General features: G+C 36.1%; 1 protein-coding gene across 3 annotated transcripts in view; it reads left to right on the top strand.

The window, feature by feature from the left end:
- The window catches only part of Sntg1 (syntrophin gamma 1), a 396,311-nt gene that overhangs the window by 285,553 nt on the left and 87,080 nt on the right, over positions 1-23,678 (top strand). For all 3 annotated transcript variants that reach the window (XM_075967101.1, XM_075967103.1, XM_075967104.1), the window contains 4 exons: positions 6,120-6,222; positions 6,877-6,959; positions 13,464-13,594; positions 22,308-22,437. In XM_075967101.1, coding sequence (XP_075823216.1) covers positions 6,120-6,222; positions 6,877-6,959; positions 13,464-13,594; positions 22,308-22,437 — 447 coding nt within the window. The remainder of the gene's footprint in view (positions 1-6,119; positions 6,223-6,876; positions 6,960-13,463; positions 13,595-22,307; positions 22,438-23,678) is intronic.

The raw sequence follows: 23,678 nt of genomic DNA, 5'->3' as shown, positions 1-23,678 counted from the left end.
CATTTTAAAAATATTTAAATTTATAAGGCTATGAGACAAATTAAATATTTTATATTGTTAATATTTGGACTTAAGAGACTAAAAATTAGGGTCACAGCCATTATCATTAAATGCTAACCAGAAACAGGTGTTCATTTATTATTATTATTTTAGTAATGCAGAAAGATAATGACCGAAGTAGTCTGGCAAATGGCTTGGAACAATTTCTCAGCCCATTGAGTCTTGACCCTTAGTGGGTTAAAAAGACCTTTTGACAGGTGAAGCCTAGGATCACATGAATGTCAGATGCTTACATTAAGATTTATAACAATGACAAACTGTAGTTGTAAAATTGCAACAAGAACAATTTTCTCATGGGGGGGGGATAAACACAACATGGGAAACTATATTCAAAGGCCAAAGCATTTAAAAAGTTGAGAACAAGTGGCTTATAAAATGTCTCCCCTTATTTAAGGACTATTCAGGCTTAAAAATATGTGTCTAGCCTTCTTATCCTTGCTAACTTTGCTAAGCTTAAGTGATTTGGATAAACTGACTCATATAAGTCTTTTATGTTTCACTAAAAAGAGCTTCAATTCAAAATCATTATTTTTAAAAACTAAACCTGACAGAAATGTAATATAAAGTTCTAGTTTTATAAAAGCTGCTAAATTATTTATTGTAGAAGGTTAAAAAAGACAAGTTAATAGCTATCCTAATAATGATCAAGTTTGTTAATTGTTGCCAAGCTAAGTACTGCTGATAAAATTAATGACAGGGATAAACATTACTTAGTTCTCTGAGCCAGCATGCACTGTGGTATGCTAATAGGTATCACAGTTAGCCAATTGTCCTGAATTTCTCATGGACCTGACAGGGACCAACTTTTAAATTCAATTTTAAGAATGTGGTTGGTTACTTCTGTTACTTTTGTGCCAGTATCTAACTAGTGGACATATCTTGTAAGTGGGTTGTTATTGTAGCTCATGGGCAATGTAACTGAGTATCATTGATGCCCGCTTTTTCCCTCCAGTAACAGGTATAGCACATTCCAGCATTAAGAATGAACCAGTAGAGAAGAAACTTTCAGTTAAATATGAGCTACATTTCTCAACATTCAATGACATGAGTAAACAGTGTCTTCAGAAGCAGAGATTTGGCATAAGATTGAAAGGAGGGAGACAATAGTATTTGCAATAGTTTGTAATGTTTAATGTTTTCTATGGAACTCATTTGTTCAAGCACTCAAAATTTAAAAATGCATTTCTGATACTGGTCATTTTGGTTTGTAGTATATAATGTTTAGTTGTGATATTGCTGAGATTGCTTCCCTCCTACCCCATTATACAACTCCATATAAATATGTATATATTCAAAGAAGTGTCCTACAATATACAGCTTCAAAATGGTTTTTCTAAGGTCTTTAATGTTAGCTATTCTTCCTCATATGTCCTTCTTCACCTGCCATCCGATCCCTATCTATTAATCTCCCTATTCTAACTTTCCTTTTATAATTTTATTGAATTCTATTCACAAGTGTTTGAATTTTAAAAGACCATGAGACTTTAAAGTTATACTATATTTTGTATTGTCATGCTAACATGTCATAATGGAGATAAAAACAGAAAAACATAATAATATAACAAATATATAACAATATTAAATAAAATATAATAAATATATAAATAATATAATAATTAATAAAATAAAAATATAATAAATATAATACAATAAATCTAATAATAATATATTTGTGTGACATGTAGGCAAGGGTTCCATTGTGGTAGTTAGTTTTTGTTAATTTAAAGCAAACTAGATATACCTGGAAAAAAGGAACCACAGTTAAGGAATTGCCTCCAAAAGATTGGTTTGTCGGAATGTGTATAGGTTATTTTATTGGTAAACGATTGATATGGGACAACTCAGACCACCAGGGGCAAAGTCATTCCTGTACAGGTAATCTTTTATTGTATCAGAAAGCAGGCTGAGCAAGACATGGAGAGCAAACCACTAGGTGGCACTTCTCCATGGCCTCTTTTTAAATGTCTGCTTCCAGATTCTTAGCTTAAGTTGCTGCAACCCTTTAATACAGTGCCTCATGTTATGATGACCCCCAAAATAAAATTTTTTGTTGCTGCTTCAACCACACCTTTGCTGCTTTTTATGAATCATAATATAAATTTGTCATATGCATGATACTTGATATAAGACTCCCATTAAAGGGCCTTTCAGTCCCCAAGGGAGTTGTAGCCCACTGGTTGAGAACCAGTCCTGTAAACAGAATAAACCCTTTCCTTCTCAAGTTTCTTTTGGTCAGTAGTTTAGCACAGCAATTTTTAAAAAGGCAGACCAAAATCTATGAAATTATGAAAGAAAAAATTAATAAAAATCCTGAACCATAGACTAAGTAAACACAATAGACATTTACATCTTCAATCCAGTTAACTATGAAATAAACATTCACATCAGAACCCTATGTAACATTTTTTGAAACAATAAATCATATTTTAACATAATTTAGGGCTTCATATATGTAATAAAATGAAATATTGCTTCCTACCTTATTAGGTCATTATGAAATATGAGCTAGAAATCAAAAGTAATAGGAGACATACTAGCTAAAAGATATTGAAAAATATGTTATTCAAAGAAGAGTAGTCAAAAAATAAATCAGAGAGAAAACTTTTAATATTCTAATCCTTTTTAATTTTAAGAATTCCTAGAAAATTGAAACAAATTATCAGAACTTTTGAGATACAATAAAAGTGGTCTTAATCCTTGGACTTCCCACAGGTCAGGGAACCCTGTTTGCTCTTCGAGCTGATGAGGGAGAGGGACTTGATCGGGGGAGGGGGAGGGAAATGGGAGGCGGTGGCGGGGAGGAGGCAGAAATCCTTAATAAATAAATAAATTTAAAAAAATTAAAAAAAGTGGTCTTAAGACCACAGGTTATAGCTTTGGGTGCATACACTAAGTAATCAGACCTTGTAAGAATCTAATAATGCCCTTCAATATATTAGGAAAATAGGAATAAACACAGTTGAAATAACAGAGATCACAGAAAAATTCATGAAATTAATGCAATATAGTCTATAGGAATACAAAGAATCAATTAAATGTAGTTGGTCCTTTGAAAGTAAATACAGTTGAAAATTACTAGGCTAAATCAGAAAGAGAAAGTGAAAAATCAATTTCTATGATGAACATCAATGCAAAAATTATTGAAGAACTTTCAAATCGAACACACACTTTTGGCCACAATGAACATTGATGATGTATTAGTTACTTATCACTTGTTGCAACAAAATACGTTAGAAAAGTGTCTTGGAGAAACTAATTTAGATTTCCAGTCTCATAGCTTATGTTCATCATGGAAAGGGAGAAGGTGTGGCTGTCCCCGTTGAATCCACCTACTGTCAGTAACTTGAAAAGTTGAGACACACAGTAGCCTCTCAGGTACTCTAACACTGACACACATTGATATATCTGTAGAACCTTGGAAGAAGACATTGTTACACCTCAGAGTGTTTTGCTTTTTATTCCTGCAAAACCAGTACCACATGAGTGATGCAGCCAAGTTCTAATGCTAACTCATGATGGAGCCTGGATCAAATTTTAATCTGTTTCTGGCTGTCAATTCTGAGAAAATACTTCCTAGTGATTTGTTTGGAGAGATTGGAAGGCCTTTAGTGGTTTCTCAAATTAAACACTCTTCTGTCAAATTGACTTGCATTTTCAGAAGATTAAGTTGATTGATGGGGTCTTGCCCTCAATACCTTTCCTCTGGTATTGTTGAAGTTATCTACTTTTCTTTAATGGTGTTAATCTCTTTAAATATCACAGCTATTTTCACAAAACTAGCCTTTTTGTAAACTTTAAGCTACCTCAAGACAATTCATTTCTCCCTTTTGAATTCAGATTCCTATTTTTTAACTCAGTGTATTGTTCTGAATTAGCACCTCCATTAAAAAATTGACTAAAGTAATTATCATTAATAGACATATTTTCATAAGCCTGGACAATTCTGACTCTGTCTTTCTTCATTTAGGATGATAGTGTTCACAGTTTTTTTTAAAAATTACATGTATCAACTCCAGAAAGTCTGATTCTGTTCTTATTCAGTGTTTTATTACACATGTGTACTTATTTTTGTAAACTCTTTATATTCTGGGTCAACTTAACTTTTTAATATGATTAATTACACAAATTCAGTTTTTAATGCTAAATAGTGCTGCATTCATAGATTGAACTCCACCTGATCAAGAGGTAGTATCTTTACATATTTTGGCATTTTATTTATTTAAGTACATTTAAGAATGGTTCACACGTGTGCATGCTGTCTACCACTGAAGCTCTTCTCCCTGGTGATTCAGTTTTCCTAATTCTCTAGCAAGGCTCTCTTCTTTACTCTAAAAAATATTCTACTCATGCCATTATACCTTTCTGTTATATTAATTCTGTTTTGATAATTTTATGATTTGATATTTCTTTGCTGAGTGTTTATACCATTTCAATTGAATTTATACAAATGTAACTTTTTGTCCGATATTTTAAAGGTAATTTTATAGTTTTTCTCATACCATTCTAAAAGGCGGTTTCCCTTGTCATGAACTGGTTAAGTTCTCTTTCAACTGTTATTGCTTTGCTTTAAATAATTTTTACTTCACCTTCACTAACTTTTTAGAATTGTGTTAGATAACTGTTAAAGAAGATCCTATGTTAGTTCCCTATTTTTTTAAGTTTGGAATTAACTGTTAATTCACAGGTCTGGCTATGGATCCTTTTAGACTATGTAGTAAAGAGTCTACTTGCAACGTTTTGTTCTGGTTGATTGATCTTTTTCTCACAGGAAATCCGACCGGTTTCTGCTTTTTTAGCCTGAAGAGATGAGAGAGCTTTCCAGATCAGCGTCCTGGTGTCACTAATTAGGGAAGGGTTGTTTTAGCTGGAGGTTTCCCTTCAGTCAGCCCTTGCACTGAGGGAGGGGGCAAGTTGATGTTAATGGTGAACCTTCTTTACCATCCTAGGTTTTTTCTTCAGGGTGGGTTTTCTGGAGTTTCAGGATGAGAAACTCTGACCTCTGTTCTGGCTGCACAGTCTCTCTGTGAAAGAGGATTTAGGGAACACCATGAAATCCCCAACATGAAAGAGATTGTCTGTTGATGAGCAATTCATGTTTTTGTGTTTATTTTAACCACTTCTTCATTAAAGATTCCTAGATCTATCTGTGGTGCACATCAAAATTTATAATCATACCCATGCTTGTGAGATTTGCTACAACTACATTGTGACTTACACATCTCCGACTCAGCCTTTCATTCTTTTCTTACGTTGATTTTCCATTGATTACCTTTTATTGCATAGATTTTTTTTGGCTTTTATTTTTTTTATTTTTTAAAATTAATTTATTTATTAAGGATTTCTGCCTCCTCCCCGCAACCGCCTCCCATTTCCCTCCCCCTCCCCCGATCAAGTCACCCTCCCTCATCTGCTCAAAGAGCACTTAGGGTTCTCTGACCTGTGGTAAGCCCAAGGGCTAATCACAACTGTTTCAGCTGAGAAAACTTGACCTACTTCTTCTATAATTTCAAATGCTGAAAATTACTGATGATCCCAAATGCTTTTGCTTTCTCAGATTTTCAGGAAAAAGAAAAGCTTTAGTAAAATTTCGAGGAAGGGTTTTTATAAGTTGATGAAGCTTTACAAAAATTCTCTGGTCTATACCAGCAATATCATTTTCCTTTTACCATCAGAGATTACTCAGTTTTACACTATAAAAGAGATACCAAATAAATAGCAAGTAAATTAACAGATATACTGGCTCCAAAATTACTCAATGTCTGCAATTCCGTATACCCTATGATCTCATCTCTAACTCTGCCCAATTTAAACTTGACTCAAGAGGTGCTCCGTGGATGTGACTGAGAGATTTGCAGTACAGCTTATAACACTGCAGCAAAAGGACGTGTTGGGTCTATGACAGAATTCTTGGGGAAATTATTCTTTTATCTTTCACGGTGTTTCTAGTAACAAGGGAAAACCAAGTGGTGGGAAAACAATCAATATTGCCCAGGACTGATAATTATAAGAAATTGTGTAACTAAGGATGGCTACATTCTTTTCATCTTTTCTGTTTGCAGGTCCAGGTTCTCCGGAACGCTGGGGAGGAAGTGACTCTGACGGTGTCATTTTTAAAAAGGGCACCTGCTTTCCTCAAGCTCCCACTGAATGAAGACTGCGCATGTAAGCATTTGTAGAGTGGAGTGAGGAATCCCAGCACTGCATTTACCCTCTTCCCCGTCTTCTTTCCGACCAGTAGTTGGCATTTTTTCATAGAGTACAATGTGATATATTAATACATGGACATGCACATTGCATGTAGTCACCAAATCACGTGGCATTAGCTTCTCTTGCAAGATAAGAGTTTGTAATTTCTGTATGTTGAAAATATTCACACCTCTGCTTTCTGGTAATAATGAAATTACCCACACTGCTATCCCCTGCATTTTCATTACACCCAGCATTTTACTGTGCTCTATCTGATTCTTAGCATTCTTATTTCTTTGGAATAAATGCATTTTCAGAACATTTTTACATTATTTAAAACAATTTTTTCTTCTTGTTGAGGTTTTCCTTTCTCTCCCTCTTGCCCTCTCTCCCTCTATCCCTCTCTCTCCCGCTATTCCTCTCTCTCTCTCTCTCTCTCTCTCTCTCTCTCTCTCTCTCTCTCTCTCTCCACACCTATGGTCACTTGCCAAGTTCTAGTATTGGTGTAAGTCAGATTTCTTTGTGTTTTATTTTCCAATTTTAGATTATCATCGAAAATAATTATACACGGTCGTTTTGGAACAGCATGACATTGTAACCTGTAAGATGTTATGTTTTTGTCTCTTGCAGGTGCTCCAAGTGACCAAAGCAGTGGTACCTCTTCTCCTCTTTGTGACAGTGGCTTGCATCTCAACTACCATCCAAACAACACAGTAAGACAGCTGGATACAGTTGAAACTAATAAGGATGGCCTAAGAGCAGAATATACCTGTATTTGTGGTTTGTTAACACCATTATTTTTTTCTGAAAAAGCTGTACTTCTTGCTGACATCACTAAGATTTAAGTGATAAGATGAGCCAGAAGGAAAAACCAACAGCCAGGTTTTTTGCGCATGACATTTTTAAATCAGGTGTACCTTATTAGTCCTCTGGCCGTGCTGGAGACTGGACTAGGACAAGAAGAGGAATAGAATCATATATTATTTCAGAGATTTGCATGCCATATAGAGTTTCAGGAACTACATGATTTTACAGGATTTTTAACTTTTATTTTGATACCAGTTAGGTAAATATTTCCATCATTTGTTATTTTTTTATGATCTTTAACCATATCATGAAACTACTACAAATAGAGAAAATTTTAGCATATAAATTATGATAAGGAACATCGAATATCAAACTGTGCGTTCAATAAAACATGCATTAGCACTCTAGTTTTATTGAATTTAATTAAATTTTTAGTGGTGAATTTTCCACATTTGTTTTTGAGTAAATTAGCTATCTTTATTAAATACTTCTGAAATTTCTTATTTTAGTATTCAAAACACATGTTATAAAGAAAAGAAAACTAATCACTCTGATTATATGTAGACTTAAATATGAACTAGCCTTGCCGACCTTAAGTACATATTAATTTTTCTGATCTCCAATAAAGCACTATTCATCCAATATTAAAAGCGTTCATTTAATTAAGGAATTTTATTTCAAAAGAAGCTTCTGAAAATTTGCAAGTCCAAACAAATTTTGTTGTTCCTGATTACACTGACCTTATTCTATAGCTAGATGATATAGGTTTTCCAGGTTAATTACCATATTTATTTATTCATTTATTTTGTAATGAGAAACATTTTTATAACTTGTAATATAGCATGAAAGAAAATATCTTCCAGTTTTTTATCACTATATTTGTCAACAATTAGGAGTTTCATTATAATGTTTCCATACATGTATATGACATTCCATGGTTACACATACACATACACACGCGAATCTCTATCTATCTATCTATCTATCTATCTATCTATCTATCTATCTATCTATCTATCTGGGACTCTATAACATTTTATTATCCTGTTCTCCACTGATTTTTATTATTATATATTTATAATCTTCTATCTTTTTTCCTTTCCCACCCCAGATGCCATATATGAGAAAAAATATACTTTTCATATTGTGTGAGACCAGATAAAGCCCAAACTACTGATCATCTAATGTTTCCAGGATCTGAGTGATTTAAAACTCTAATTTTCAAGTGAGCAAAAAAATTACACATACAGAAGCAGTGATCTGATCAATACAAATGACAAATGTCTTGCATTGTCCAATCAACATGTGTGTGTGTGTGTGTGTGTCTGTCTGTCTGTCTGTCTGTGTTACTTGGTTGGACCCAGGGCTTCTTTATGTTAGGCAAGTAATAAGTGATATTACACTGAGTTTCCCTGGCCCCGTTTGTTAACACACACACACACACACGCACACACATACACACACACATGCACACACGTGCACACACACATTTATAAATTGTTGCTCACCATTGTTTCCTTGGTGCCCATTATCCTCAATTATTGTGCTTATGCTGGTGATGTGAACAGCTGTGTCCTTTCATAGCCGATCGCTCTTTTCAAGTGTTTCCCTGAGAGTCACGGGCCCCTGAAGTGAGTTCAGGTTTTCTGTGTGATTTGAGTAGGGGAAGGAACAAGAATGACTTTCTCTAGATGATCAGCAGAGGAGGTGGAACAAATATTTTGACAAGATATTGGCTATAAAGCCTAAGCTTCCTCCAGTCTTCCAGGTTTCCTCTGAGATTCCCCATTAGTCATGTTCAGAAGACAGAAAACCCACCTCATCTGCTTCAGCCCTGAAGAAAGGTGTTTGTTCATGTTCTTAATGTAGATTTTGTTTGAAGTCCTTTATCTCCTCTGCATTAATGGGAAGCAGAGAAGTCAGGATGAAAGGCTCAAGAGAAGGAATCATTATGGTTTGCTACTCATTGCATTGTTTTATATAGAAATAGCACTATCATTCTTTAGAAACGTGTAATTAGGACATAGCAATTACATAATAATAATTACATATTATTACTAAATCTGCAGCCTCACTATTTTCATCATAGACAGTTGTATAGAATTCTGAATACAACATGACATATACATTCCATGCTACCATAGGTTTATTCATAATGTATTATTATTTTTATCATTAATGTTGAAATATATTGTTACATTGATAGATGTATTTTAGTGTAATGAAAGTCTATAATGGTGATATAAAGAAGAATCAACGTACAAATTCAAGCAAAACATATTATAATGAGGAAATATTGGTGTATTTCCATCAAATAAAGTCTTGCTGAAATCTAGAGAGGCATTTACTGGGGTATTACAGGAAGTACTTAATTGTGGTTTCTGGCCTCCAGAATGTTAAATACCTTTAATAGAAAGAACGAAAGAACTAGGGAGGTGTTAAGACTCTGAACATGGATGTAGTTGAGATCTGAAAGCTGGAAGACTATAAAGTGAAGGTGGCTCTGCTCCTCTTGGTGCATCTGCTGATTCTGTCTTCTGACCTGAGTGCAGTTGTTCAAACCAATTTCCCTTCCATGCTCTGGATAAGCTTCAATACAAGAGGAGAGACTAGAAACTCTTCCTACTCGCAGATTTACAATTATCTTCACTATTGTTTAATAACAAAGAAATTGTATGGAACTGCATTTTGAACACCTATGATTTTTTGTTTTTTGTTTTTCAAAACAGGGTTTCTCTGTGTTACAGTCCTAGCTGCCATGGAGTTAGCTCTTGTAGACCAGGTTAGCCTTGAACTCACAAAGATCCTCCTATATCTGCTTCCCAAGTGCCACCACCACCCAGACCCAATATCTATGATTTTTAATCAAATTTTGAGTAATCGGATATTGTTTTGCTGAACTATGATTTTAGAAAAGCACTTTAAAAATCAGGAGAAATCAAGCCTTAAATATAAAATTTCGGTTTTTAATGGCTACTCCTACATGGACAAAATGTCACTGATTTCAGGTACACAAATATCCCTTCTATTGCTGAAGCTGAGTTGTCTGAATCCTGTTCCTTATTTTTTTTTCTGGAGGTGAAGTTAAGAAATTCCTTCCTAATCAATGGAAAATGACACTTACTCAGATAGTCAGATAATACACTTTGAAAACACATTCCTTGTCTTCACACCTAGAGTCGGCTTTCTATGCCAACTTATTTTATAAAATATTCGGACTGGCATTTTATTCCACGTATAATTCTTTTTTTGGCAATTTTGTTGTTAAAGAAGCCTTGAAATCTGTATTTTATCTTCATAATCAAAATAAGAATTATTTTTAATGGTGTTAAATATTCAGCTGTGAATATGATTTATAGTAGCATCTATATCAGGCTAAATTATTCTAAAAGTTGAAGTTGGGCATATTTTATAGATTTTCAAAGAAGTATAAAATGAAAAAAATGACCTTTTCCATTTTAATTTATGAAGGTATTAAATGCAATGAAAATATATTTTCAGATCTATTACTCCTAACAGTGTTATGTAAGCATCATGCCCACTTATTGCTGTCATTGTCCTTGATATCACATTGCCCCAATCCTTTAATATTCTTTCATACATTCTCTTATGTATTCATAGAAAATTATAACCAAGTGGAGGAATTCATATTCACAGAATATGAAAAATCACTGTTAATAATCTACCAAATATATTGCTAATATGTCAAATAACCAACAAAAAATCTCAACTATTCTTTTAATTATTTCATATCCGCTTATAAATGTGAGATGTGTTGTGATAGATGTTTTTACTGTGGAATCAAAGAGGAGTTAGTTGTAATGAATCAATCATTCCTGGCTGTCACAGGTTGGATGACTTAGCAAATGAATTTCTTATAGATGCCCATCTACATAGATGAGTGATTGACTACCATGATGTATAACATAAATAATCATTCCCATTACTTGGCTCAGCAACCCTGAAATCTGGCAGGAGGACAGCAGATGGAAGGTCCTGATTAATTGGGAAGCTTTGTTTATCTGCCTAGACTATGCTTCAAAGTATGGAGGCTGCCCCATGTTTCTCCTTTAAATAAAATGATTCATTGCTGCTGCTGAACATAGTTCTGTATTCACGCAGTAACATGAGCATTATCTTTATCTTGAAAAAAAAACATTACAAAGTACATAATGAACCAGAGATAATAGTATAGATGATAATAATAAGGAACATGTGAGCAGATTTTTGTGAGACTGTAGAAGTGCTTTTCCTATAAACCTCATACTTATAAATAGCCTGGCCACTTATGATTTTTTTTTAGATAAAATATAATTGCATAGTTTTTCCTTTTCTTTTTACTCACTCCGATCTTTCCCATGTCAACCCTTGCCCCCTCTCAAATTCATAGTTTTTTCCTATGTTACACAAACACAGAGACAGACAGACAGACAGACACACACACACACACACACACACACACACACACAAAGAGAAAGACACAAAGAGAGACAGAAAGAAATGCATAAATGTATATATTCAATCTCATAAGTATGTTTAGTGCTACATGTGTGATTATAATTTCAGGGCTGACCACTGGATACTAGCAAATCAAATAGGTAGCTCACCCCTAGGGCATATTAAGTATCCCACTTTCAGAATTTCTTAGTTATATCTACTTCTTTTTCTGTGATTGGGTACTGGAAGATATTCCTCTCTGACATTGGCGTATCTGTTGGTACTGTCATGGTTCGGGTCGTGACTAGGCAGCTATAATCCCAATCCCATTAGTGAAGGCTCCATATCATTTCTAGAAGACACAATATCAGATTCCCAGATATTTTTGCTCTTGCAATCTTACCCCATCTTCTTAGATGGACTCCAGTCCTTAGGTGGAAGAGTTGGATTCACTGGAATTAGGCATCCCAAGATTATGTTTTGTCTATATTTGGGGCAGTTGTTGTTGTCTGTAGTAAATTTTCCTGCAAGAAGATTCTTTGAAAAGATTGAGAGTGGCGCTTGCTTATGGGTATAAGGAGAAGCAGTTAGAATGCAGCTAAGAATTGTGCTCATTTAACGCAGTGAAAACATTATGTTCTCCTCTTAGATGCATGGCCTTACTAGCTCCAACTTTTGGCTAGATTTCAAGTAGTAGGTGTGATTTTCTTCTAATTGGACCTTAAATTCTATTAGGCAGCTTATGATTATAATCAAGATGTGAGTTCCACAACTGCACCCTTAGGGGTAGCTTTCTATTCTGTTCATTATTGTAGTTAGTAGGTGTCACAGCTGTATCGGAGTGATTATTGGTTGCTTTCCTTCATTGAAAGCTTATTGCCACAATTTGAATTGTTAATATGGGGGTGCCAAGTGAATTCTAAAACAATACAGACTGCTGTTGTTTCCCCTACTTGCCTTCAGGAGATTAAATATAAGTCCTTCTTACTGAAGACACCGTGCACCTCTGAAACAAGACTTAAAAGACATGAGCTGTATCTGATCAGAAAACATCCTTTCCTTTCTGAGTTCTATATTTAATGATACCAGAAAGGTCTATTGATTACACAATATCAAGTGGTCATTCCTGAGAACATATGCACTCTAGAAAGATTACATGAACTGAGCAGATTGCATGTATGTATTTAAGAATACACAAACACAATGTAATAAAGAAAAAGATGGCATGAATTGAGTGAGGCAAAGATGAGGAGTACACAGGAGATTTTGAAGGGAATTAAAGAAAAGTGAAAATTATATAAATATAATCTCAAAAATTAATAAAAAGGTATTTTAAAAATCCCCCAACAAACCAGTTATAATATTGAACACATATAATATTAAAGGAATAACTATATCCTTGATATGACATGAAAGTGATGTAAAAGGACCTAAACTTTTTGAAACTAAATGAATACAGTGTTCAAGACTTCTTAGAGCAGGGTGTTATAGATTCACTTGCAGGAATGCTCATTAATTCAGAAATATTTTCGAGATTCATAATGAATATGTTCAGTGTGTGTTTACACATTGGCATTTAAAAGATATTTGTAAATATGACAATGTTTGGACACTTGCAGGCACTCAAAACTCTTGGCCAATTGAACAATGACTTCATCTTCCAAGAGGTTTTGTTGCTTCCCCGTGGTAGTAACTTTTCCAGTTTCTTCCATTCTTGAACAGATTCCACTCTGTTACAGTTTCATGTTTTCTTCCTCTTCACCCATAATTTTCAGGTATTTTCTTGGTCTTTCCTAGCCTTCTTACAGAGCTCTGTTAACAATGACATTTTGAAGTAGAATTCTGGGCCCAAGAGTGGGGGATTACTTAGGCTTATCAAACTATTAAAAACAATTGAAAAAATTAACGTCCCCCAGTGATAAGTCTGGGAACACATGGAAACACAAACCTTCTGAACATGTCACTCTTTTCAGGATACACTTTCCTGCTCTTCGTGGCCCACATCTCCAGGCCTGCGGTGGGAGAAGCGGTGGTGTGACCTCAGGCTCATTCCTTTACTGCATGCCCGCTTCTCCCAGTACCTGCCCGGGACTGACCTGAGTCGGTGAGTCTGTTTACAGGTTCTAATCTCTGATTGAAAAGGGTCAATGCTCAAACTTTCAGCATAATGTGCCATGTCGTTCTTATTTTAGCATGTTTCTGATAGTACAAGAGAGTTGTACAGGAATTCTCTCCCATTGTAGACCATGGTAAATATGGAACCCAAGGCAGTGGAAGCCCTGTTTCTGTCATAAATAATTGCAGTGGATCTGATATATATATAAAACTATAATTTATTGGGCTTAATATTTCTCGAGTTAATTTTAATAAGCTGTTTTATATTCAAAATACTCATATTGCTTGTACATTTATCTTTTTGAGTGATGCTAGGAATCTAACCGAGGGTATTGAGTAACACCTGAGACCTTTGAAGTTAATTATCTACCATTGTCATGTTAACAGTTTTGTAAATTAGTATATATGAGTTTGCTTTTCATTTTTTTAATCATGCTCAGTATTGCTAAGGATGTGGAATGAATTGTTTTTCAATAGCAGATTTGTGGGTTGTGTCCATCCCTTCTTTCCATAGAATTTAAATGAAAAGTTTCTGCATTTTTTTCTTGATTTTTCTTGTTGTTGTTCTGCTTCCTGAGTCCCTTGGTTTGATATTGTGCCTGATGCTTATTATCATCGTCATTATTATATATTTTTTGAGATAGATGCCTCAGGGACTGAGAAACCTCTTTGGAAAGAAGGGATTTCTGTCTGTTTCCACCAAAGCTTCTTGATCAGCTCAGACACACAGCTGGCAGCTGCTCACTAGGTCAGTCAGGCTCCAAAATGGTCCTTTGGTTGGTTTATACCTTCTTGTGTCCTTGAGCTCAGACTTGTGACTTATGCAGCTTATAGATTTCCAGTGTGGGAGGCATCTTCAAGGCCCTGCTAGGGATGGGTAAGATAAGGAACCTCAAGGTAACAATTATCTTGTCACCACTCAACTCCAAGGTCCCTCTATAACGAATGATTAGCCTTTCCTGGCCTCCTCTTGCTAACTGCTTGTAGTCAAGGTCTTCAGCTGAGAAAGGGGACCCCAGAAGTATGCAGCCACTTTTTCCTTGTCAGCATCTAAAATTCACTTGGGTTAATAACCATCTCTTCTCATGTACTAAATATTTTTAAACCATGGGCTACATGAGAATGTACTTAAAAATTTTGAAGGAGTTAAGAAGTTGAATTGTTGTTTTGATTTTGGCTTTTTTTGTGATTTCATCATGGATAATTTTAAACCTGTGATATTTGTTGAAAGCAAGTTTTTCTCCAATTGTATATTATTTGGGGAAATGTCTCTCCTGTTTTTATAAAAGCACTGGCATCATCATTTTGTTGTGGAGTTCTACATATTTCAGTTTGAGCATATCCATTTATGAGGAATTTTGATCTTCAGAATTGTGTATGATAATTTTTTTTATGAATTATAAGAAATGCATTGGCTGAGTTAGAGTCCATTTTGATGATAAATATATGTATTTCTACTTTTAGTTGTCTGAATTTGCTCTCTATATTTAACTTTAATCTATAGGATACACAAAGATTTAAAATTTCTATATCTATGCTTATTTTTTAAAAATTACAGTATGTTTTCTTTGTTCAAATGTTTATCTATATGACAGGAGATTGGTATTGATGAGTAAGTGCCTGTATATTTCTCCCTTCCTTTAATAATTCCTATTTTCTAAAAAAATCTCTCCATGGTAGCATATGTTTGAAATTTTTCTTCGTTTTTTGTTTTTATTCCAAATTAAAAAATTACTATAACTAGATTATTTAATCTAGTAATTTCTTTGAATTTAGGTAATGATATATGTTGTATTATATCTACTAGTCTGATACTTTTCTATATGAAATACTATTTTTATGATTATACCATTTCTGTTTTGAAGTGATTGTGGAGTAATATTCAGGCGGAAGAAGTGATATATAAGATTTTTTGTACCTTTAACCATTTTTATAATAAAACAGCTTTCAAAACTGTAGTGTGATTTCATAGCCAGAAAGTTGGCATTGATAACATCTTCATTCCATTATTACTTTGTGTGAGTTTCTTACCTCTATAAGATCATTGTGGAATTTAGTTTAAGATGTATTACACTCGTTTATGCTGTGTAATGTTTGTTTAATGATGCTAAGATGTGTTTCATTCTTTTATATTGCACTTGTTTAACTCTGTGAAGTTGTGCTGCTTTGCCTATCTAAAATAATTGATTGATCTAATAAAGAGCTGAATGGACAGTAACTATGCAGGAGAGAGGATAGGCAGGGCTTAGGCAGAGAAAATAGAGGAATAACAAGAAGAGGAACAGGAGCAACAAAAGAAGGAAAGAAGGATGGCAGGGGCCAGACACCCAGGCACACAGCTAGCCACTGAGTAAGAAGTAAAGAAAGGTATAGAGAATAGAGTCAGGTAAAAGCTCAGAGGCTAAAGATAGATGGGATAATTTAAGTTAAGAAAAGCTGACTGGAAACAAGCCAAGCTAAGGTGGGGCATTCATAAGGAAGGATTAGCCTCCATGTTTTATTTGGGAGCTGGGTGGAGAGCCCCCAAATAACAAATAGTAAAATTTCAACAACATGGGATGATGTAGCCTGTGCATATTTCTTCATGTAAAATCACAATTGAGACCATAAACATCTCCCTCATCTATGAATCCATTGTGGTCCTTCATGATACACTTGAATACTTTTGTCCTACAACCTTTGCTGTTTGTAAGCCTCAGCAATTACAAATCTATTCTTTATCTCTATTATTTCATCATTTTGATGACATTTTGTTAATGGATTCATTTAACACAAAGGCTTACAAGATTCAGTATTGCTTAGTAGAATTGGTAGCTTCCCTTTTCAACTCTTCATACCCCACTATTTTTTTCCTTTTCAAAGTAGTTTAATCATTTTTTAAAAAAGTAATGACCATTTTTAAGACATTGGGTTTTATGATAACCGGTGAATAGCACAAATGATATAAATAGTGGCACAGAGATTTGATAGATGGTAATTTCTTTGGAAAGCATTGGCTGGGAGATTTGTAAGAGCTCGATGAATCTTTCTAGCGTCAGTCTGTCCGTGTCCCTTCTTACTACAGGTTCGAGAGCTTGCCAGTTGCTTTGTCCTCCCAGGGCATGTGATACATGCCTCCTGCTAATGCACATTCTAGTGATGTTGACCAGCTTTTAATTATATTTGCCAACTAAAAATTTTACTTTGATGAAACGTCTGGTTATGTCTTCAGTCCATTCTGTAATTTCTAAATTTATTATTTTTAGTGTTTACAACTGTGAGCCCTACATATGGTCAAGGACTTTTCTTTGAGTCCTTTCTCTCAATAAGCTAACTGTACTAATCTATTTTATTTTTTCTTTAATTTTTAGGTAGTCATTTGTACTTCTTTATTTTCTCTATCTTAGGCTGATGCATAATGTAATACACATATCCATTTATTGTTTTAATTTGGCCTTAACTTCACACTTGCATGGCTGTTTAGTGTAATATAATACATTGATTTCAGTTTTTCTGGAAAAATTATATAAGTTCAGAACATTGAACATTTTGGGCTTTCCTTGTCTATTCAACATTTGGTAAAATTTTAATGATATTTATCACAGAGTTCTCAAGACATATTATTGCTTTCATAAGTCTGTCTATTTAAACATACCCTGCTTGTAATCTATCTTTAAGCTCCTTGAATACTTTCAGAGATGTATGATGATTTAATTTTTGTGTGTATGATGATTTAATTTCTGTGTCCTAGACTTCATCTATATAATACTCATTGTCAAGCATTTTCACATGACTGGTCAATTTTGGCCAGAAAATACAGGCTTAATATACTGTTGGTACTTCGGAGATAAGACTGGGCCTTTGGATTTTCTTTATTTGATTTAACTTTGTTATGGATGAAGTAGTATTGGGGAGAAAGAAGAATGTGGAAGCATACTAAGCCTAAAAGTTAGAAGTAGTTTGGATAGACACAGTCAGGTATTAAGATTTGGGTCTTAGTGTGTGTGGGTGCACCCACACACACTGAGACAATGGGGATGTTCTATCGGGAACTCACCAAGGCCAGCTTGCCTGGGTCTGAAAAATCCTGGGATAAAACCGGACTCACTGAACATAGCAGACAATGAGGACTACTGAGAACTCAAGAACAATGGCAATGGGTTTTTGATCCTACTGCACGTACTGGCTTTGTGGGAGCCTAGGCAGTTTGGATGCTCACCTTACTAGACCTGGATGGAGGTGGGTGGTCCTTGGACTTCCCACAGGGCAGGGAACCCTGATTGCCCTTTGGGCTGACGAGGGAGGGGGACTTGACCGGTGGAGGGGGAGGGAAATGGGAGGCGGTGGCGGGGAAGAGACAGAAATCTTTAATAAATAAATTAAAAAAAAAAGATTTGGGTCTTAGCTGGGTTTACAGGATGTGATTCCTGTTCCGAGGTGGGAATGTGGGAGCAGATAAGACTTTATGGAAAGGTTGGGTGTGACATAGAGGAATCTGTTGTGTTGTGGGTAAATAGGAGGATATGGGTCCAAGCATAGAGTTAAAGGAGAGGAGACTAGTTTTGGCTGCAGCACAGGTTGTGAGAACCTGATCTAAATTTTGTAGATTATGGAAAATGTGTGGATGAAGAGGTCAGAACAACACATCTTTAGACGCTGGAGGAGGACTTGGGAAGTCTGGGTATTGGGTTGGTGAATTTCAAGGGTAGAACATTATAATTGATATGTATTCCTATAAGGGTCAGCAAACCTTTTTCTTTTAATAGAAAAGCTGAAAGAAGAGTCCCAAAGTCTAATCAGGGCAAGAGGACAATGGGCCTGCTGCCAATGATTTGAGAACAATTGTTGAGAGCTAGAGCTCTCGTTTTGTTTCTTTCTTTCCTTTGCAATTACTCGAGATTAACTAATTGTCCAATCTAGGCATATATGGAATAATTTGCAAGCTCTTATAGATGAGGTCTTATTATAAACAGATCCAGCAGCCATTCTTTCTCAAAATACACTGTGCCTTTTGCACCCCTATGTTCATTTTGGGTTTCTTATTTCTGTGTAAAATTTAGGCTTTCCCCACCATAGATGTTCTGTTTTTTAGGTCAAAAACCCTGGAGGAATTTTGGTTCTGTTGTCTCTTACTATTCATTTTTAATCATGGAGCTATTGAACTGCATCCATTTGTCCAAGTGTCCTAATCCATCTGTGTACCTTAGAAGATTTTCCCAGTCATACTACTTTCCCTAATAATAGGCTGACCCACACTGCTTATCTACCCATGGTAACAAATGCTTACCATGGATCTATGCTAGCTTTTCATTGCCAGGAAGTCCCACAGAGCCTTTACCAATTTTCTATGCCTATTCTGTATCCAGTATCAAGCCACAATAATTTTGTATACTTAAGTCTCTGAAATTCTTGTTTCTAATGCACAAATATAATTTCTCTTAACCAAACCCTCACAAAGTAAGACTTATGACTTAGAATCAATTATTGATAAAAATAAGAGTAATTGACTTCAATAATTAAAAATGTATGTATTTACATTCATTACACAGAGTATAAAAACTTGTGTTAATATCTAGGTCTGATGTATAAAGTATTAGTTTTTCAGATTTATTCTATCAGGGACTACATAAGATATAAGATTACATAAATTTTAGAACTGAGCAGCTAAAATTTCCTAGTTGTTGTCCTCTTATTGTAGTTTATAAAGAAAAAGTCACGGCAAACACAGAGTGGAAAAAAGTATACATTGCTACATTCAAATTTGATCTCATTTTCCATAGATGATTGTGCTTCTGTCTGGACATTTAAAAAATTATTGACGTGTATGTTTGTTTAACCTGAATGTATGTCTGTGCAACAAGTAGATATTTAGTTACCCTGAATTTCAGAAGAGGATGTCTGTCTCCAGGGACTGCTGTTTACAGCGTCCATGTGGGTGGTGAGAATAGAATTTAGGTCTGAATGAGGAGTCTTTGCTTTTAGTTGCTGAGCCTTCTCTCCAGCCTTAGGTCTGGATATTGTAAACACCTTACTCACTGTGGAGCATTGGAATTAGAGCTCAGGGCTAGAGAGGTGGCTCCACCATTAAAGGCTAGACTGTCAACCAAGTACATGAATTAAACTTAATGTATGGCTGAATTTTGAATATACTTTTTTTAATGAAGCATGTTTTTATCACAAGAAGTTTAAAATCACTTTATTACTAATAAACATCTATTTTAAGAGCAAGTAAATGATGCATGTTTGAGCACTTGTCTGTCTTCGGTTGGAAGCATCAGGTATGAGAACTACCGCCACTTAAACTGTTAACAGTGTGAATACACAGTGGTTTGGAAAACAAACCTATCAGGCATCAAGTTTTCCATTAGAGACTGGATCTGGTCTAGAGAAAAATTAAATAGACAGAGGCCTACTCATGACTCTGGGTCAGATATACACTCCCTGGGTTTTCCTTTGTGTCAGGGAACACCTAATATCCTCAAATGCTCAGTTGTAAACTGATCAAGCCAGTAAAGGGGTGTATTTGAATATTGAAAAAGAAAATATTTAAATATTGATAAGTATTGGAAACCCAGTAGGGGGTCGGGTAACAGCTGTTAAACTGGAAAACCTATCAGTGATGTGGGAAGTCCTCCTGTATATGCACTGCTTTTATTGGTTAATGAACAAAGAAGTTGTTTGGGCTTACAGCAGGGCAGAATAGAGCTAAGCTGGGAAAGCTAAACTGAATGCTGGGAGAAAGTAGGTGGAGTCAGGGAGAGATACGATGTAGCCACCAAAGGAGAAACACACCTGCAGGAGTTTGCTGGAACCTTGCTAGTAGGTCACAACCTTGCAGTGAATCACAAATGGGTTAATTTAAGATATAAGAGTGTAGTAATAGGGGGGCGGCGGGGCTGCGACCCCAAAAACCCCAGCCGCCTGCTCGGCTAGCTTATGCCCCGAAATAATTACACAGACACTGTATTCATTTAAACACTGCTCTGGCCCATTTCTACCTAGCCTCTTCTAGGCTAACTCTCGCTCCTGGACTAGCCCATTTCTTATCATCTGTGTAGCACCGGTCTTACCGGGAAGATTCTAGCCTAAGTCCATCCTGGGTCGGAGCTTCATAGCGTGCGTCTTCCCTGGAGCAGGTAGCATGGCGTCTCTCCTGCGTCTGCTCCGGAGAGGAGAGCTGCGGAGTCTGACCTCACTTCCTCTTCCTCCCGGCATTCTGTTCTGTTTACTCCACCCACCTAAGGGTGGGCCTATCCAATGGGCCTAGCAGTTTCTTTATTGCTTAGCCAATGAAATCAACAGATTGATATATGACACTCCCACATCATAAGAGCTAAGCCGGGCGGTGGTGGCGCACGCCTTTAATCCCAGCACTCTGGAGGCAGAGGCAGGTGGATCTCTGTGAGTTCGAGGCCAGCCTGGTCTACAAGAGCTAGTTCCAGGACAGGAACCAAAAACTATGGAGAAACCCTGTCTCGAAAAATCAAAAAAAAAAAAAGATATAAGAGCCAGCTAGAAATACACTTAAGCTATTGAAATTAATATAGTATCTGTGTGATTATTTCTGATCTGGGTGATCAGGAAACAAGCGAGCAGCCTCCATGTAAGAGGATGCATTTGGTCCATCTTGGCACAGGTGGAAGAGATTATAGGACTTTAATTTGGGAGCAGGATTTTAGTTTGGGAACTTAGCAAAAGTTGGTCTGAGGGTGACAGAGGCGGGATCAAAGGAAGCCTGGCTTTCCATAGCCAAGTGGTCTCTGGAAAGACTCAACTCCACCTGGGCTCAGCGCAAGATGATAAGTATTAGATCCCCAGTAGTGTTGGTTTTTTTTTTCTTCTGATGGAGTAAGTTAGTTCAGGCTGAATTAAAAGTCCAGGTTTAATGAACAAAGCAGCTCTGATGGTCTCAGAGAAACAGAGGGGGTGAAATCACCTGATAGCTATAAGGAATAGAGCCTCATTACTCTGTAGGCACAATCTTGAGCAGCTACCGGGGAGGAGATTTGTGAGGGGCCAGATTTGGAACGGAAGGAGTGGGGCCAAGTCCCCAGTTGATCATCTGGGTGGTGTTTGGAGTGGGGCATAAGCTGAAGATTCCCCCATAATACATGAAGCTAGTATTCTATTTTGAATGCTCAGCTGTGGAAACTTTGTATGGCACCATCATTGGTGGATTTAAATATGCCTTGTAAATTTCTAAAGTGTACCATGTTACACAACAGATGAGTGTTCAGGATCAGAGCCTTTGGGGGCTTCTATTCATGCTGTGGTTTCTTGTATTCCTGACCACTAATCCAAAGAACACTCAAGAAATTAGCATGAGTTTTACAATGTAATGTTTAATGTTTGTTTATGTTTGCAATCTTTTCACTGTAAGTCAGGAAATGTAATGACACATGTCAGAAGATCAGAGAAAGAGTCATAGACTGCATGTTTGGCCAAAGGGAAAAGATGCCCCTGAGTAGAGGCTGTTCAATTCCACATACTTTGTCCACATTTACCTGAATTTAAGAATGTTATCTAACTATTTGAAATTGCATAATATCTTGATCTTTTTGTTAATTTGTTTAAAAACAGATATATGCATAAAAATAATCAAATTTGACTCTGGAAGCTGTTTGTTCAGTTGTATGAAGAAGGAACTCTTCTAGGTACAGGACTGAGTTCCAAACAGCTAACTAACTAGGTGTTTGGTCTCTTCTGCTCTGATGCAACTTTAGGCAGAACGCTTTCCAAGTTGTTGCTGTGGATGGAGTCTGCAGTGGAATTATTCAGTGCCTGTCTTCTGAAGACTGCATGGATTGGCTCCAAGCAATAGCAGCTAATATTTCAAGCCTCACAAAGCATAATGTAAGTACTGATTCAAGGAATAATTATACAGCCAGAAAGACTTTCAGTAGTCCCAGGAGCAAGTCTTCCAGCATTCATAGGGTTATTTGGTGGCATTTAACTTTGCTTAATCTGCCTAGAGACATAATAAGAATGAGCCTCCTTCTACTTCGTCGGAACACTTCTGAAACACAAGAGAATAATCTCAGCTCACCATGAGAACCCAGACACGTGAGAAAGCACTCACCGTTTTCCTTTGCCAAAAGAAATAAGCAACTGTGTTAAATAAACATGAAACAGAATTTGTCCTGGAAAGAGTATGTTTACTTAAGAGCAATAGGATACTGAATTTCAAGGAAATTTTATTGATATGTCTTCAGTGACTTCAGGACTGCTGCTGAAAATATGGGAATGAGGAGGTTCAGGAGAAAGGTGTTAATGAGGATATTGAAAGTCGACCTTAGAATCCTTCAAGCACAATGCTACTGAGTGGATGCCATTATGGGATGCAGGAATTTGTGCAGGACAGCCAGGTCTCTGTCATTACATATAGCTTCCCTCTTAATCTGTCTTTCTAAGCCCCTTTCTTCTTCCTCAATTCCTGTGTGGTTTTGTGGTCATCAGGTCTTTGTTATCATTACATTGAAATACTTCATCCTTTCTTGGTATTAATTTTAGAAATGTAGCCCTCCAAAAGTTTGAAAATTATAAACAAGTGTGAAGTAGAGAGCTCAGTCTATAAAATTCTTTCTGAGTAAAGAAGAGGACTTGGGTTTGATCCCCAAATCTCTTATGAAGAAATCTAGTGCCCTACACATTTTAATCAGCACTGGGGAGACAGAAAGAGTGAAACCACTGGCATTCACTAGTCAGGAAGCCTCAACAGCTTGCCAAGGTTTGACAAGTTGATATTCTGGAGAGAAAGACGCTATTGATGAGTAATGGATGGAGACCAGCTTCAAGTGGGTGGGTTGCGGGGGAGTTCATATCCCAAATAGGATGTGTGGAGGCAGTGAACAGAAAAAGGAGACGGACACAATCTGAGAGTGAAACAGTGAATCAGGATGGCTACCAACATGTCTATTAAAATAATATACCTTTTATACTATATAGTTGCACATAGGATTAAATGGGTAAGAAGCGGCTTATGAACTGGGGTGTGACTTCAGATCAGGGGTTGAGGAATCTAGTATTGACCGTGATGAGTTAATAGGCACCAGTCATGTGTTAGTGAAAGGGCCAAAAGTTCCTCTGCTAGGGAG

Source organism: Microtus pennsylvanicus, chromosome 3 (assembly GCF_037038515.1).
Source record: "Microtus pennsylvanicus isolate mMicPen1 chromosome 3, mMicPen1.hap1, whole genome shotgun sequence".
NCBI classification, from domain to species: Eukaryota; Metazoa; Chordata; class Mammalia; order Rodentia; family Cricetidae; genus Microtus; species Microtus pennsylvanicus.
This window is presented reverse-complemented; position numbering and strand designations above follow the sequence as displayed.